The 18,387-nt window shown below is 47.4% G+C and overlaps 1 protein-coding gene across 1 annotated transcript; it reads left to right on the plus strand.

Annotated features, from left to right (window-relative positions):
- Nucleotides 1-6,968: 6,968 nt before the first annotated feature.
- Nucleotides 6,969-8,419, plus strand: NHLRC1 (NHL repeat containing E3 ubiquitin protein ligase 1). Its single transcript, XM_002921955.4, has one exon. It carries the CDS (start codon nucleotides 7,059-7,061, stop codon nucleotides 8,244-8,246), a length of 1,188 nt encoding a protein of 395 aa, XP_002922001.2. The 5' UTR covers nucleotides 6,969-7,058; the 3' UTR covers nucleotides 8,247-8,419.
- The last annotated feature ends 9,968 nt before the right edge of the window (nucleotides 8,420-18,387 follow it).

The following is an 18,387-nucleotide window of genomic DNA, read 5'->3' on the forward strand; positions in this document are numbered from 1 at the left end:
CGTACAACCTCATACCTAAATGATTTGGATAGTTCAGCTCATGTTAATAGGATCGTATTATAAAAAAGCGGTTGCTTGATGGTGTGTGTGTGTGTGCTGTTGGTAATGGGAAAATTTATAAACCTGTTCAATATTGATGAAATCTACAGACACCCTCCCCAGAAATATGTCATAAGCAGAATCATGTGGAAACTTCCTTGGGCTTCAGAGTTATCGACCTCCCTACCTCTTCTGCCCCATGTAGGACTACCTCCCCAGGTGCTCTCGGGCACTGGTCTTATTCTAATACTTACATGGCGATTAATTTGGAGTCTCCCGTCTCACAATGCTCCTTGCTTCTCTGCAACCTGCCTCCATCCAGAGCGTGGACTACCTGATTCCATCACTGAAGGCAGTTGAATGAACCAAGGACAGGCGACTGCCCTGAGTTGGGCCAATCTGATTCTCTTCGGGATTGTTGGGATTGTGGTGGGAAAAGCAAGGTAGCCGCTGAGAGCGGACACAACAGAAATGTGACCCCAGGGACTGTGGAGCAGCCACATTCTACCACACAGATCTGAGAACGAGAGCAGGCTGATTTGCAGAAAGAGAAGTGGAGATGGGCGTTGGACAGGGGCTGCAGGTGTTCTGGGTGTCTATTTACCCCCTTCCTGAAGCCTACCTGCACTGGGCAGAACCCTGTGTCTTTATGATATAGACCTCTTTTCTCTTTCTCTGGCTAGGGCTGGTTTCTACAACTTGCACCCAAAGAATCTTAAATAAAATTGAGATATTCTTATGTAGCTGATCATTTTTTTTTTTTGGAGGTTTATTTGGGAGAGCAGGGGTGAGGGGCAGAGGGAGAGGAAGAGAAGCAAACTCCCCACTGAGTGTGGAGTCCAATGAGGGGGCTCGATCCCATGACCCTGAGATCATGATCCAAGCCGAAATCAAGAGTCGAGGGCTCAATCAGCTTGAGCCACCCAGGCGCCCCTCATTGTATGTATGTAGTTGATTTTTTACATATTACGTGCCCTCACCGGGAGAATACTGATCTTTTAAAAAGTCTCAAGATGGGAGATATACTACATACAGATTATTTTAGAGCAACTGAACTGTTTTTAGCATTTTCTAAAAATGCCTTTTAATTTTGTATTTTCAATAATAGACTTGCTGAATGTGCCTTGCAAACAGTGATCTATGAAATGCCCAGCCCTAAGTAGCAGGAGTGAATGCACGAGCATATACACTCACTGTTTTCATGGAAGGCGGGACAACGCAAGAAAAGTGTGTAACAGTCTACTTGGATGGATGTGGAAAGAAAAATACAAAGCTTTTCAAAGCTTTATCACCTACCTGTGGTGGGCTGGAAATTGAGTTCTCTAAAGGGTTAATGGCATGGGGAACCACAGAAGGTTGCCTGAAAGATGTGAGAGATACTGTCACATAAAGGGGATTTCTAGGCAAAAAAATGAAGGGACAAATAAAAACATGACCCACAGAAGAAGTAGTCCAAATAAATTTTCCCATTCTCCACTATAGTGCATACCTGTCATTGTTTATTTGAATAAGGAAGCGCAGTTTAGAAGTGTGTGTATGCAAATGTGTGTGTGTGTATATAAAACAGGCCATAAAATATTAACACTTATTTATTTTGAAATAATAATAAAATAATACTTTCTCCCTCCAAACAAACTCAGGAAACACAGGAAAGTCTAAAGAAAAAACGCAAAAGTGGCCAAATCCTATCACTAGAGAGAATTACTGTGAATTCTGTGTTGCGTTTTCCTGTTTGTCTGCTCCTACGGGTATGTTGTGGACTCGCGTATGTTTCTGCAAAGTTGAGATCGATTATGAGACAGTATCGTATCTTTTCTGTCTTTCTTCTCTGGTGTTTCATCAGCCCTTCCTCGTGTCACTAAGGATTCTTTAAAAACAAGATTTTTTTGGGGGTGCCTGGGTGGCACAGCGGTTAAGCGTCTGCCTTCGGCTCAGGGCGTGATCCTGGCGTTATGGGATCGAGCCCCACATCAGGCTCTTCAGCTATGAGCCTGCTTCTTCCTCTCCCACTCCCCCTGCTTGTTCCCTCTCTCTCTGGCTGTCTCTATCTCTGTCAAATAAATAAATAAAATCTTTAAAAAAAAAAAAAACAAGATTTTTTTAATGGTTGCATCATGTCCTACCATACAGCTGTACCATGATTACGTCATCTTCCCCTGTGATTAGATTCATTCAGCAAATGTAAGTAGTCTTGAAAGTGCTGGAGGACGATGGACGGATGATTGATGGCAGTCCTGTCCCAAGGAAGCACAGGCTCTCAGGGCAGAGACTGCACACGGAACGTTACTCCTTGGTGTTGTGAGGCTGCATGAGGGTGCGTGCAGGGAATGGCCACTCACACCGTGAGCGAGGATGACATGGCTCAGGGAGAGCAGGTGGGAAGAAAAGACGATCCAGGATGGCATGCCGAGACGCCTTTTTTCAAATTGAGAAACATTAAAATGTCCAGATTCTTACTGCCAATTGTACATCCGCAACTCATTTTTCTGCAGGCACTCAAGACATTCAATCCCGAATCACCATCTCCCTCTCCACCAAATCCGTCACCCCTGAGAAACCACGCACACGAGGCATGAGTTCTAAAATCAGATAGGTGGTCAGAGTGGGTGCTGGAAGACAAGACGGCCCGGGGGAGGGCAGAGCCCAAGATATCACCACGAAACTCAAACCTGACCAGCACAAGAGGGATTCAGGTTGGCAAAGGGCATTCTTGCTCTTGGGGGCTCGCAAGCCCGTGCCAAAGCTCCTGCTCTTTGAGCCTCTGTTGAAAGATGGTACATCTCCTCTCTGACTACAAGCTTCTTTTCTACGGGCTTTCCCCTCCTTTCTGTCAAGTTACTGTCAGGTACAGATTGGGAGGTAACGGCGTCATGGGAATCATTCTGGGATTCCTTCGAAGCTGCATGTAAGCGGCATATTGTGCCACACTTGCACAACCAGGAGTCCATGTGCCTGAGCACTAACTCCCTCGTCAGATTCCTCAGCCTCCCCTCTGCTGGAACCACCCTGAGCGGGGTCTCGGTTTCCCCTCCCCTGCCAAGTGGTACTTTGCACACAGTTGAGCCACAGACTGCAAGTTCTGTTCTTCAAACCTTCTGCCCCACGCCCCTCAGCACTTGTTCTAGGTAGAAGCAGGAAGGCATGGGCAGGCTATTCCAGAACCTTCTAAGTGAGGTGTGTTGGAGGGAAGCATGGAGGAAATCCACGGAGATCCGGCCACAGGGGAGGAAAGATTCATCATAGGAAGTTCCAAATGTTAGAGGCAGACTCAGGACGTTCCTTTTATTAATCAATGTGTGTGTGTATGTCTGAGGATTAGACTCAATAAGGTATTTGAGAAACCTATCATCATTGACTCTAGAGATAAGCAAAATGCTTGGCACAGTTCCTGCATAAATGCTACTTTAAAAAAAAAAGAACTGATTTATTTGAGAGAGACAGTGTGAGAGAGACGGAGAGCAAGAGAGAGAGAGAGAGCGCAAGCGCACAAGCAGGAGGGAGGGGCAGAGGAAGAGGGAGAAGCAGACTCCTCGCTGAGCAGGGAGCCTGACGCGGGGCTCAATCCCAGGACCCTGAGATCATGACCAGAGCTGGAGGCAGATGCTTAACTGACTGAACCACCCAGGGGCCCCTAAATGCTACTTTTTAAACAATACTTCTTATAATACTAGAGAATCATGAACGAGAAGATACAACATCTGGGTTGAATACCTGTAAGTTGTATCCTTTTAAGTATTCATCCAATCATCCATCTATAAAACATCTGTTGGGCTTCTCCCGTGTCTTAGGTGTGTGCTAGGCGCTGTGGATATGGTATCTCGCAACACCAAATGTGGTTCTTGCTCTCCTGGAACTTTACCTTTTCCTGAGATAAGAGTGAAAGAAAGGGGATGAAGATAAAGAGTAATTTGGGGATTGTATGAAAAGGAAAATTGGACTCTCTGTTTTGGAAAAGCAGGAAAAGGACAGGTGGGGGGGGAGGGGCTGGGTTAGGTTGATAGGAACCCTGGAATAGTTTGTATTTCTTTCCATGCAGAGGCAGCAAACTAGGAAGAAAATGATGTCTAAGGACACCCGGCTAGAACGTGGAGATCCTCAACTGTGAGACTCAGACATACACGTTTTTAGTTCGGGAGCCTTGTGTAATTGAGAAAACCTGAACTTCCGATCAAATGCCACCGACTTAGATTTCCATACTTTAAATTTAACATTAGAGTCTTGACAGTACGTCATTGGGATAGATGGTCTGTGAGCATGCCACGATGTTTTCCAGAACCACTGTGCTGCCTAACCGCCAAGTGGGAGAGGAATTACTGTTAACCTTCTTAAATATGTCGGATTTATTGAAGCTTTTTCTGGTTTGCCTCACTGAACACCTCTGCCTTGGTGCAGTACTACTGGTTACCCCGCAGGGAGCAGCAAAGGATAAGAAGAAGCGGGTAGGATGACCAGCCGGCCTGAGAGTGGCACTGAAGGGTCAGGGGAACATTTGCCATAGTCAACAATGAGCTGGGGTCTTCAGGTCCATCTTAAGACAATGTTAGAGCAGAGGCTAGTTAGAACAAAGTCACGGCTCAATGAAATCAGTCTGGAATGCATCTCAGGAAGGCAATATATGAGAGCACAGACTTTGTCTCATCTGAATTGTTCCACGCGGTGGCCCCCAGCCACACGTGGAAACAGCATTTGACGTGGGGTCTGTCTGAATTAGGATATGAGTGTAAAATACACACTAGATTTTACTCAGCACTAAAAAAAAGCTGTAAAATTTCACTAATAATTTTTATAGTGATTACATCTCTAAATGATAATATTTGGGGTATTTGGAGGTTAAATAAAATATGCATCAAATTAATTTCACTGGTTTCTCTTTTACTGTTTAAAAGGTGGTTCCTAGATATTTTAATATTACATATGTGGCTCTCATATTTCTTTCTTTGAGAGGGAGCTAAAGAGTGAGAGAAAGCGAGCATGAGCAGGGAGGGGCAGAGGGAGAATCTTAAGCAGGCTGCACGCCTAGCAGGGAGCCTGACACCGGGCTCGATTTCATGATGTCATGACCCTGATATCATGACCTGAACCAAAATCAAGAGCTGAACACTTAACCGACTGAGCCACCCAGGTGGCCCTCTCATATTTCTATTAGACAACACTAGTTCTAAAAATATTCTATTTTTGGTGTCCTGAATATATTTCTTCCCTTTTTTTTGTCTTTGATTTTTTTGTACACTCCACCCCCACCATGGGGTGGAACTCAGGACTCTGAGATCAAGAGTTGCATGCTCTCCCGACTGAGACAGCCAGGCTCTCCCTGAATGTGTGTGTGTTTTTTTTAAAAGTAGGCTTCACTCACAGCATGGAGCCCAATGCAGGGCTTCAACTCATGACCCTGAGATCAAGACCTGAGCTGAGATCAAGACTCGGTCGCTTAACCGACTGAGCCACCCAGGCGCACCTGAATGTTTTTTTTTTTTTAATTATGATATGTTAGTCACCATACAGTACATCATTAGTTTTTGATGTAGTGTTTTTCTTGACTCAAAGATTACTTCAGGAAGTAATTTCTATTTGATATGATCTTAGTTACAATATAGCTCCCTTCAGGGGTTTTAATAGGGGATACAAATCCCACTTTCTCAGAAGTCTAGCAAATAAGAGGATGAATGATCATAAAATAAGGATTTAAGTGAAGGGTAGTGATCTGGTATGTGGTCGTATAAAAACCATCCCCATGTAAGGCATTGTGGGGAGGGATGGAGAGGACCCCTAAAAATGAGAAATTGTAGTATCACGAAGGATTCCTGAGAGAGCTCATGTTATCTCCTGTTTGCAGACCTTCACACATACGGCACATTGTCTCTGTTTTCAGCCTTGACTGAAGTTGGAAGAATTGAGCCTGGTGCTGATTTGAAGGGATTGCCACGCAGTGGTTTTCCAACTGGGCTGCACATTATAATCACCTAGGGCGCTTTAACAAATTCCAGCTGCCCGGACCACACTCTGGACCAATGAAACCTCCAGATGAGACCCAGGTGTTCACCATGTGCCAAGTTTACCAAGTGTGAGAACCTCTGAGATGGTTAAGAGCGTGGGCTCTGCAAACTGCCTGGCTTCAAATCCCAGCCCAGTCGCTTCCTAGCCAGGTGACCCTGGGCAAGATTCTGAGCCTCTGTGAACTCTACCGCGCAACAGGGGTGAGGAAAACAATAAGCCCTTGTAGGACTGTCCTGAGCTTTAAATAATTTGATCTATGTCAACCACTTAAAAGAAGGCAGGCGCGGTTTAAGTTCTATAGCAGTTACGATCACCAGCTTTCTTATTTCCTATTCCTCTAGAAGACATTCCCAGCCATTGCTCCCCCTTCTGACACGCATGCCTCTAGAGGGTTTCCTCTATTGTCCTTTATCACTGCTTTGTTCCTATACGAATTCGCTTTTACAAATATTCACTAAGCAGCTACTTTACTACAGGTGTGACGGCAGACACCCCCTCGGTTTTTAACTTCCCTCGTGGGTCTGCGTTTCCCAGCGAGATCGTAAGCATCATGAGCTGTGAGACTACGCTTGGTGCCTGGCGCGCTCTAGCACACAGTGCTCTGCACCCAGCGCCCTAGCACCCAGCGCCGCAGATGGCAAACTGCAGGATACGACAGGTGGAACACTACGTTCTAACTCTTGCTTTGCCACTTACAGCCTCGGTAATTGGGAGCAACCCGCTCGTGCTTCAATAGCTGTGCTTCCTCGCGCGTAAAGTGGAGATGACCCACCCATGACTGTCGTGAAGGTCATAGGTCTGACCGCGCGCTTGTGGATACAGCTTGTAAGTGTCCATTCCCGGGCCCTCCCGAGTCAGTGCCGCGCGCGCCCACCAGGGGACAGCAGGCCGCGCGGCCCAGCGGCTGCGCGATGGACCCGCGACGTCAGGACCAACGCCCCGCCCCGTGACCGTGACCGAGCGCGGCGCCGGGACGCGTCTGCCCCGCGGACTGGAGGCGTAACGGGAAGGCCGGCGGCCGGGCCATGGGGGCCGAGGCGTCGGGGAGCGGGCCGGCGCTGCAGGAGCTCGTGCGCGAGGCCGAGATCAGCCTGCTCGAGTGCAAGGTGTGCTTTGAGAGGTTCGGCCACCGCCAGCAGCGGCGCCCGCGCAACCTGCCCTGCGGCCACGTGGTGTGCCTGGCCTGCGTGGCCGCCCTGGCGCACCCGCGGACGCTGGCCCTCGAGTGCCCCTTCTGCCGCCGAGCCTGCCGGGGCTGCGACACCAGCGACTGCCTGCCGGTGCTTCACCTCCTGGAGCTCCTGGGCTCGGCGCTCCGCCCAGCCCCCGCCGCCCCCCGCTCCGCCCCCTGCAGCCCCGGGGCCCTCACCTGCCACCGCGCTTTCGGAGGCTGGGGGACCCTGGTCAACCCCACGGGGCTGGCGCTGTGTCCCAAGACGGGGCGGGTCGTGGTAGTGCACGACGGCAGGAGGCGGGTCAGGATCTTTGACTCTGGGGGAGGATGTGCTCATCAGTTCGGAGAGAAGGGGGAGGCTGCTCAGGACATTAGGTACCCACTCGATGTCACCGTCACCAACGACTGCCACGTGGTTGTCACCGACGCCGGCGACCGTTCCATCAAAGTGTTTGATTTTTTTGGCCAGATCAAGCTTGTCATTGGAGGCCAGTTCTCCTTACCTTGGGGCGTGGAGACCACCCCTCAGAATGGGGTCGTGGTAACTGATGCGGAGGCAGGGTCGCTGCACCTGCTGGAAGTCGACTTTCCCGAAGGGGTCCTCCAGAGGACCGAAAGGTTGCAAGTTCATCTGTGCTGCCCCCGAGGGGTGGCCGTGTCTTGGCTCACCGGGGCCATTGCGGTCCTGGAGCACCCTCTGGGTCCGGGGTCGGGGGCCAGCAGCACCACGGTGAAGGTGTTCAGCGCCAGTATGCAGCTGATCGGCCAAGTGGATAGCTTTGGGCTGAGCCTCCTTTTTCCCTCTAGAATAACTGCCTCCGCCGTGACCTTTGATCACCAGGGGAATGTGATTGTTGCAGATACCGCTAACCAGGCTGTCCTATGCTTAGGAAAACCGGAGGAATTTCCAGTCCTGAAGCCCATCATCACCCACGGTCTTTCCCATCCCGTGGCACTGACCTTCACCAAGGAGAACGCTCTTCTTGTGCTGGACAGTGCGGCCCATTCCATAAAAGTCTACAAAGCTGACTGGGGGTAAAGAGGTGCAGTGGGGGTTCCGGGGTCTGCAGCCAAAAGCCCTGGAATGCCACTACTGAATTGTTTAACCCGAGATCAATTAATCTCATCTCTCCAACAGGGATAATTATAACTGCCTGGCAAACTTCCAAAGGTTGAGGTAATCATTAAAGAATAATAATAAATCTACCATTTATTGAGTATGTGTTTCCTGTGCTGAGAAATTTGCAAATATCAGCTCAGTGTATTCTTACACCTGAACCCGGGGAGGTAATGTTTGTGATTCATCCCATTTTAGAGATGAGGAAAACGGAGACCCAGAGAGTTCAAGGGACGTTCCCAAGGTCGCATTTACTTACTGTGACAGTCACGATGGGAACTCACCTCGGACTCCCCAACCGCTTGCTCTTAAATAAGGTAACAGATGTGGGGAAAAAAAAACCAACATGTTACTGTATATTGTTACTCTTGTACTCTGTTTACAGGTAGCTGTTTCTTTGGGTTGGATGTGCAGAGAAAAGAGACTTTTTAGAGAGTTTAAGAGGAAAAAAGGGTTGTGTGATGGGCATGGGCACGAGAGTCATTTAAATTGCAGCTCCTTTGATGGTGCCTTTGATGGAGGAACTGTGGCTCCTGAGTTAACATGATTAAGGAAAACAGTTGCGCTGCCCGTGGAAAAGGTACATGTGTCCGTTAGAACCTGCGTCTCCTCCACCGCAGGCACTCAGGAAATCCTAGCTGGTTGCCGCAGAAAGGCCTGTGTGGGGATAAGTTTGAAACTACCGCAGACCACTCTCTGCATTCACACACCTGGTGGGAGAGGCCTGGAGGGCAGTCCTGTCACGTGGGTGCATTCCTAGAGAGGGAGGTCACCACAGTCAGCAGGAGGAATCTGCCTGCCTTTTCGTAATCAGCGGTGACCTGAAGCACATTTGTGGCGGACTTTTTCTCTGGGCCCCTTAAATTTGTCCCATTGCACACACCACATTCTCAATCACCAGTTCCCTTGATGCTAAGCTAGCGTTCGGGGCACCGGGAAACCCGGGAACACTTCTCGAACTGAAATCAAGCTTTGACCAAGCTAAGGCCAGATCAAGCTTGTCATTGGAGGCCACTCTTTAATGCTGCAGTTGATTGAGCGAAGAGGAGGAAATTTCAGGTGAAGTGGCCGGTTCTTTATAAACTGCGTTCTTTGCGAATGTCAACATCTCAGAGTTTCGGGCTGCTGGAATAGTACCAAACCACGGGCACCTCAGAGGCCGCAGCAAAATAAACTTTTTCTCAGGGAGAAAATACTGGTTTTGAGAGGTGGGAGTTTGCTTTAGGTAATAGCTGATGTTTTATCAACTGTAGGTTTCTATTGTACAAACAGGTTTAAGAGATACAATAGGCGCACTGGAGATAGCCCCCAAATTAGGAGTAGGCTGTGTTCGAGAAGGTTAAGTTTGTCCTTTAGAGCTAAAAGAGAGACCATGGTCCATGCCAGTCCTTAAAAGCCCATTGTGTTTTCAACACTCCCCTCATGTCACACTAAGATTGCAGGGACCCTGGACCAGCACTTGTAAATGCATTCCAAAGAGGGACTCTGGGGACAACCCCTCTCCCCCACCCTTAGAAGTCATCCTTAGGTCAGTGACCTCACAGGTGTTCTCAGTTGTGGAGTGAGAAAAGCCGCCTCAGGTGGAGAGATAGATTCAAGACTTGGTCATTTGCAAGTGGGGCAACCATGGATTGACCTTTAAAAACTTTTCCTCAGGAACAGTGCCATTTTAATGGCCTCAGGGTCAGCCAATTCAAGGGACTGCCTCCTATTTGCAGTTATCAGAGGCATCATCTTCGACCAGAGAGCTGTGCTTAGGTCTTTTGCAGACAGCACTGGTAGGACAGGAAGAGGATATGCAGCGCATGTGGAGGTCTGTGGCCCAGGTAGGACGTGTCATGTGTCATGACTCAACCAGATGGATGGGGTATGAGTCCTTGAGATAGGAGAGCCAATCAGAGAGATGAGAGTGAGTGACCTTGCTTACTACCCCTCCTGGGTAGATACGCAGGCTTGGGAGTGGGTAGGACAGGATACATAACAGAAAGAGCCGCTCCTCCCAGGAATGGTATCATGACCGAGCAGGGTTTCCCCGGGAAAGACACAAGCTTGCTGTTCTCAGTTTCCAAGCGTGCATCTGCTGAGGGTATAGGCTCAGCGGCCTGCATGGCAGATGCTAGATTCATCTTCTGGACTGCATTCTCTAAAGCCAGCTGGTTCAAGGGCTTGCGAACATGTCCCACGCCACTCCAGGCTGTTAGAGATTGGAGTGTCTGAGACAGGCCGGAAGAGCTGATTGGAGCAGAAAGTAAAAGGTTTGGAGGCGATGCAGGAGAGCTGGGATGACCCTCCCGAGACTGGAGACAAAAGAATGTGACCAGGGGTCAATGTAGAAGAAACAGTCTCTTCCTGAAGGGCCCCCTTAATGGCATGGCTTCAGGCCAGCACTACCCCCCATGTAGCACCTGGTGAGTCCCTAAAAGCAAGTGCAGACACTCTGGCTTGGTCTCAGCAGTTCTGAAATCATCTTCCATCTGTTCCAGTGTTGCCCAACTCCTGTGTTTGACCTTGTTCCGCCCTCTGGACTTGCCACCTGGACTGTTTTTTCAGTCTTTTTCCTTGACATTTTCTAAAGACTTCAAGTTCAGATTCATAAACCTCCCCTCTACCAAGTCGTCACTCTAGATCCCAGAACCCAAGCCATCACCTCTAGAAAGGTCTTATCTAGACCTTTCCTGGCTCCTCACCAAGTGGGGTCTGCACCCACTTAATGAGTTAGGCCTATCTTTTTGTGGAAGCAGTAGTACTCCATATACCTCAGAAAAATGAGGAGAACCCCACCAGTGAGAGAAGATTTAATCATCCTGACCCCTGCCACAGGAAGAAAGGCCTACTGGTGGTCAATGTTCCACGAATAGTGACACGTTACGGTGGTCTATCATGATGACTAGGGAGAGGAACTCTTTTCTGAGGAATATGTAGAAAATATGAGAGGGAGACTGCCAAGACACCACAGCTGCCATACTGAACTGTCATGGCCTCTGCCGTGCCCCTCCCCCCGCCCTGCCCACGAGCCTGACCCTCTCCAGCAATAGCTAATTGGACAGGAGCACATACCTCACTACAGCCTATCCATCCACATCCCACCAAAGGTACTAATTGGACCAGAAAATTGGTCTCTGAATTGGCCTGGGACGAACGGGTTTTCCCAAAAAGGGGCAAGGAAATCTCATTAGAATTTTGTCCCTGAAGTTGTAAATTGAGAAATACGGAGCCAATCAGCCAGATGGCAGTCTGGGAGAATGCTTAGCAAATACCACGTTGGAGGGGCACAGAGCAGCAGTGAGGAGAACAAATTCACGAATGAGAAGAGGCCGTAGGGCAGAGAAAAGATCCAAGTGTGAGGAATCCAGGTAGGAGTGGAAGGAGAACCTGGAGAAGCTAACCTGTGGGAGTTTGTTCTTTGCAACAGAAAGTGCCTAACAAAAGTTACACTGTGGGGTTGATTTGTTTGGAGAAAACGGAACTTGAACCTACTGATTTTGATGCCAGGAGTAGGATAGGGTTTCTGAAGGGGCCACGGTCTCCTCAACACCCCACCCCTGACACGGGCAGGGCCTGAGGCCATAGGGACATGTGGAACCCCACAAGCTGCAGGTCTAAATATGTGAATTACCCATGGAGCCAAAAACCTGTCAAATAAAATACATCCGATCCTCCTCCTTTGACAAAGGTAACTGTGAATGTTTAAAAACGCACTTTCATTACAGTCTGGGAAGCCAAGTTCCATTTTAGAATACTTGGATGGAGTTTATGCTCAATTTTAGAGTGCTGCATTTTAAAGAAAGACCGTGATAAGCTGGAGGATGTTTAAAAGGTCTGAAGAAGGGGCACCTAGCTGGCTCAGAAGAGCATATGACTCTTTTTTTTTTTTAAGATGTTATTTATTTATTTGTCGGAGAAAGAGAGCAAGAGGGAGAGCACAGCACGGGGAGAGGCAGGCAAAGGGAAGAGCCTGATGCGGGACTCGATCCCAGGACCCTGAGATTATGACCTGAGCCGAAGGCAGATGCTTAACCGACTGAGCCACCCAGGAGCCCCAAGAGCATGTGACACTTGATCTCAGGGCTGTGAGTTCAAGTTCCACATTGGGTACAGAGATTACAAAAAAATAAACTTTAAAAAATAAAAGTTCTGAAGAATCTAAACAGCATGTTTTTCGCCAGCCTCTAATAACTAGGACGTAAACTGTATGAAGCCAAGGTGTTTGTGTTGGTTCCCAGCAGCATCCCTCCTGCCCAGAGCGCTGCCTGACACATGGTAAGCATTGAAAAATACTCACTGAATTAATGCATGTTTATCCCAAGGAATTTTTCTAGACTGGTTATTCCTTTCACCAATAAAAGGGAAGTGCTCAGTAGCTGGGCTGTTTGGGGAAGTTGGTCCAGAATTAAAACAATCTGTGGTGAGTTTGCTGAGTAACTTGTAGAGAGTCACAAAGCCTTCTGGGGACATTGCGGTAGCCTTGGTCGGGATTGGGTGGAGAACTTGGTGTTCTCAGTCGCCACATTTCCAATCTCCCCAAGTGCACGGGACTTTGAGGGATGGGGTTGCCTGAGCCACATCTTTTGTCGGATCCTGAAGAGCAGAGACAACCCCGGGTGCTGGTTCTCCAACATCCAGCAGTGGTATCAACGCCAGAGGCAAGAGAGGAACTGAAAGTACTCCTCTCCCCCTCACCTGGTGGTGGGCTTGGGACGTTGTTGAAGTCATCTCAGGGTTAATTTGGCTAATAATCCATAAAGAGGATTCTGGCTCCCAGGAACACCGTCCTGCATGTCAAAGCTCCAGCCTCTCCTGTGGACGGGTCCTGTCGACTCCTGAGTGCCCCACGACCCGCACCATGCTGCCCTCGTTGAGGTGCTGTGGAGAAAGGCCTGTTTCCATGGCAAGAGCGAGAGCTCTGACTGGTCCTAGGAGGGCTTTAAGTGAAGGAAGTCGAGTTCTGATGTTTCCCTGAGACCCATTTGTGGGAAAAAAATGAAATGTGCTTGTTAGTTTTAGAAATCAGAGAATGTAATGCTTTAGCTGCCTGGCCCACCGTGTCCTGGGGCTCTCTGATCTGACATGGAGTGTCGTACAGGGCTTCACTCTTAAGTGGGAGAGGAACTTCCAAAGTCAAGTGCTGAGTGGCAGACGCGTGGCCCACGAAACACTGGGGCTCAATGTTTTCTTCCATTGCTCCCTCCTGAAAAGTGCCCTTTTCTGGGTGCTCCCTGCCCCCACCAATTGTAGAAGTAACATACGTTCATAGTAGACTTGGAAAACACAAATGAGCATAAAGATATCTAATCACTTTTAATTAGAGAAAACTACTGTTACCACGTTGGAATTGAGTTGACTCATTGCTACAAAATTAGTATTCCTGGAAATCACTTCATAGATCCTGATTTTGCAAAAACATTGAATGTGTCATGTAAATTGCAAGCTCTTCTGCAAAGTACATTTAAGTGGCATTCAACTGGAGCTCAATTTTGGAGAGCCCAAAACATGGGAAGCAAACGCACCACGGTAGAGGGAGAGAGAAGGGTACTCACCGAACATTCCGTCTGCCCTCTGCATTTCCCAGCCTCTGTGGTTCAGTATGGCCCCGCGACTAGCTCTAGCTGTGAGCAGAAACCAGGACGCAGCAGTATAATCTCTGTGAACTGAGAACAAAGGAAAAGTAAAGATAAAGGAACATGTTGGGGTGAAGAGGGGTCTCAAGTTTCATAATGAAAGTATCGTAATTTACAGAGATAAAATACTGCACTTAGATTTTATACAAAGTTAGGTGGGCTCTAATTCAGCTCCTTGTCTTTTCAAGCACATCGAAATTTGCATTATCATCAGGAAAGTTCAGGTTAGCATATGTTTTCAGGATGTATTTTTTTGCCAGTCACGAGCATAGTTTGGTGCCGTTGCTGAACAAGCGAGAAGAGCTGCTATCGATACGTGGAATCATCATTAGTGGGGCGGTGGGCTGCGTGGTGCACGGTGACGCGTGTTAGAATCACAGGAGCCTCCTCTAATCTCTTCACATCAGCCATTTCTGCATTCTGATGAGCAAAGAGCTCCAAAATAGTCTCCAGCCACATGACCTTTCTCCCTACACATACAACTCCCTACAACTTATTTCCATTTTCAAACCACTGATTGCTGTATCTCCACGCACTGTGAAATTGATGAAACAAGGGGCCAATTCCATTACATTTTGGAGTTAATTTCCACAAGGTTGTTCCACTCCTGGTGGGCACTAAAAATCTTAAAAATCAGCAATTTTTCTTTTCGGATAAATCAGTAAGAAACGCTTCATATAAATTTAGTAAATTTGCTAGAAGCACTGTGTGTACAAGTACACGTGAAGATTTCCAAATGCATTTTGATTGGGTATGACGTTTATCAGTTTATCTTACTCAACCATACTGTAGAAGGAAGTCTATCAATTAAAAAAAAAAACAAACAAACAACTTTGAGAGGCGCCAACTGAGGTGGCTCAGTTGGTTAAGGGTCTGCCTTTGGCTCAGGTCATGATTCCAGGGTCCTGGGATCAAGCCCCACATTGGGCTCCCTGCTCAGGGGGGAGTCTGCTTCTCCCTCTGCCTCTGGCCCTCCCTACTGTTTGTGTGCTCTCTCTTCTCAGATAAATTAAATTTTTAAGAAACAACAACAAAAAAAGAGGATGTGAGGGCAATCTGGCTGCGACATCTGTCACCCCATTGATCGCCAGGGTTGATTCAGCTGATCTGGCTGGCTAGGCAGGTGTCCCCTTCCTCCCTCACCGCTCCATGTGCGTCTCTCCCGAAGCTGTGCGCTTGGTCGAAGAGGACGACCTTCCCCGATAGAGGAGGACCGTTTCTTCGGTCAAGGGTATACGAGTAACTGCGCTCCCCTGCTAGAACCTCCAAACAAGTTCTCAAGAAACAAAAAAAAAAAAAAAAAAAGAAAGAAAGAAAGAAAAAAAGAAAGAAAGAAAAGACATGGATTTAAAAAATATATAAAAACATAAAAAACTTTTAAATCTCTTTGATTTTTCTTTTTTGGCAAGAATTTACTCAATAAATAAATATTTCCCATGTGCTCACTCTATGTTAAGCAACGTGCTAAGCAGTGGGGATATAAAGACGCTCTCAGGCACTAAACGTCTGGTGTGGAGATGGGCAAGAAACTCAAGAGAATACCGTACGGAATGGTTAGTGCTGTGTAAGGATATGCGCGAGGCACTCCAAAGAGGGAGAGATAACCCCAGATGGCTACAGCAGACAAGGCATGTTGGAAGAGATGATATCACCCTAGAATTCCAGACTGATCGATGTCCTACATACTGGTTGTTTCATCCAAAACAAATTAAGAGGGAACAGTTGGATGTAAGCCTGCACTGATTCTCTGTGTTACCAATATTGGGATCTACTCTCTGTAGCTGTGGCCAGTCTCTGGGTCTCTGGGATTATATAACAAAGAGAAAATGACAGGTGTTTCAGAGCATCCGAGGGTATTTACTGATATTTGCCCGTCTCGCTAAACACCCCAGTAGTAATGTATTAAAATCTACTTAGGTCAAAGTGCCCTTAACTCTTAAGTATACAGCACAAACTGCATAACTACGGAGGACAGATGGTTATCAGAGGGAAGTGGATGGGGGGGATGGGTAAAAAAAAAAGTGCCCTTTTGAACAAAGCTTATTTACGTTACAATAAAGTACTTCCCAGAGTATTTTACAACCCTCTCCTACATGTAGTCCTTTCCCATCATCAGGGCAACCGCAGATCCTGCAGGAGGGAGAGTNAAGTGCCCTTTTGAACAAAGCTTATTTACGTTACAATAAAGTACTTCCCAGAGTGTTTTACAACCCTCTCCTACATGTAGTCCTTTCCCATCATCAGGGCAACCGCAGATCCTGCAGGAGGGAGAGTGAAATGGACATAAATACTCTCCCAGTTCAGAGATGCTTGCTGCGGGTGTCCTCCAAGCCCGTGCTGTGCCCTGGACGTCTCGTGATGTCTGGCAACTGCCAACAGGCACCGCGGAATCGGGACTTTCCTAGAAACCTTGGCACCCATGGCGTGACTTGAGTCCTCCCCTTACCAGGCTTCAGCAGCACAGGTGGTAGAGCTCTGCACACCAGCCAAGGGACCACGTAGAGGAAAACATATTCAAGACAAAGAGATTTCAAGATTTCACCTGTTAGCTCCGTTTAACAGATTGGGAACCGTACGTCAAAATGGGTCAGAGGTCAGACACATTGATTAATTTTGAAGAACGTCAGAGGAGAAACAGGAAGCCTTAGAATAGTTTTGACTCTTGGCACCCATCCCTTGGTGAGGAACTCCAGGAGAGCTACTCCCACTCCAATGGAAACCACCCTCAATCATGTGTTGATGGGATATTTCACAACTGAGTTAAGANGTGACTTGAGTCCTCCCCTTACCAGGCTTCAGCAGCACAGGTGGTAGAGCTCTGCACACCAGCCAAGGGACCACGTAGAGGAAAACATATTCAAGACAAAGAGATTTCAAGATTTCACCTGTTAGCTCCGTTTAACAGATTGGGAACCGTACGTCAAAATGGGTCAGAGGTCAGACACATTGATTAATTTTGAAGAACGTCAGAGGAGAAACAGGAAGCCTTAGAATAGTTTTGACTCTGGGCACCCATCCCTTGGCGAGGAACTCCAGAAGAGCTACTCCCACTCCAATGGAAACCACCCTCAATCATGTGTTGATGGGATATTTCACAACTGAGTTAAGAAGTATCCTTCGCCCGGCTGCAGGTAAAAGAGTCTATAAGATCCTGTCTTGGTTGTGAACCTTGTCTATAAGACCCTGTCTTGGTTGTGAACCTTGCCAAATGATTTATGAGTAATATTTAGCACCAACCCTTCATGTAATCACCATCAATGAAAGGCTTCCTATGAGGATATGACCTTTGCTTGGGTTCCATACTCTCTCTTCCAGGCAACTTAACTCATTACCATCTCCCTCATGGGGAAAGTGGGCTCCCCCCTGCAGCTCTCCCGCTGGCATACCCTGAAGCTGGCTCCTGCCCCAGCAGGAACAGTATAAAAAGATTCCAGTTAAAGGTTTTCCTGTCTGGTGCCTGGGGTCTGCCATCCAGGGCATTGACCTCGTTATTGGCTCCCTCCTAGGCTAGATTGGCAGCCTTGACTCTGTTCTTTCACTCAGCTCCATCGTCCCAACACGGATACTATCTCTTGATCCTAGCTTTGCCCTAGCCCTGTGGCTTTGGGTTTCCTTCCCTATATCCATAGCTATGAGCCATTGTGACACTTTCTATCTTATTCAATGCTGTTAGAGATCTTGGAATGTATGAAGTCGAAAGTTTTTGGACCATTACAGGGAAACAGGCAAAGGGTAAGAGAATAGCAAGTAGAAATGGTGCCGAGAATGATTGGCTTCTGGACGGCAGTGACTCCATGTTGGGTACCATCCTTCAGTTCTTGTGTACCCTTATGTCGTCCTCACCACAGCCTAAGGAAAAGTTGCTGTTGGTACCCAACAGCATTTTTACAGATGAGGAAACCAAGGCACAGATAGGTCAAATAATTTGCCCAAGACCACACATACAGAAAGTAGGCAAACTAATTTCTCTGAGCAGAGATTTCATAGTAGCCACTTTCTAAACTTGTCGTGGGGCCTAAATAAATTTATATATGTGCATTAGAATAGGACCTGACACATTAAGTGCTCAATAATTCTTAGCAATCATTATTATTTTTTTACAAGAGTCTGAGAGTTTAAGTTTTAATAAATTTCATCTTAAATGCTTTTTAGCAACATGTAATGGTTGGTTGGGTTTTTTTTTTAAGATTTTATTTACTTATTTGACAGAGAAAGTGCACAAAAGCAGGGGGAGAGGGAGAAGCAGACTCACCACTGAGCAGGGAGCCCAATGCGGGGCTCGATCCCAGGACCCCAGGATCATGACCCNGTGCATTAGAATAGGACCTGACACATGGTAAGTGCTCAATAATTCTTAGCAATCATTATTATTTTTTTACAAGAGTCTGAGAGTTTAAGTTTTAATAAATTTCATCTTAAATGCTTTTTAGCAACATGTAATGGTT

Source organism: Ailuropoda melanoleuca, chromosome 5 (genome assembly GCF_002007445.2).
Source record: "Ailuropoda melanoleuca isolate Jingjing chromosome 5, ASM200744v2, whole genome shotgun sequence".
Taxonomy (NCBI): domain Eukaryota; kingdom Metazoa; phylum Chordata; class Mammalia; order Carnivora; family Ursidae; genus Ailuropoda; species Ailuropoda melanoleuca.

Excerpts from the sequence above, each read along its gene's own strand:
- NHLRC1 (XM_002921955.4), top strand. The coding sequence starts at position 7,059 with ATGGGGGCCGAGGCGTCGGGGAGCGGGCCGGCGCTGCAGGAGCTCGTG.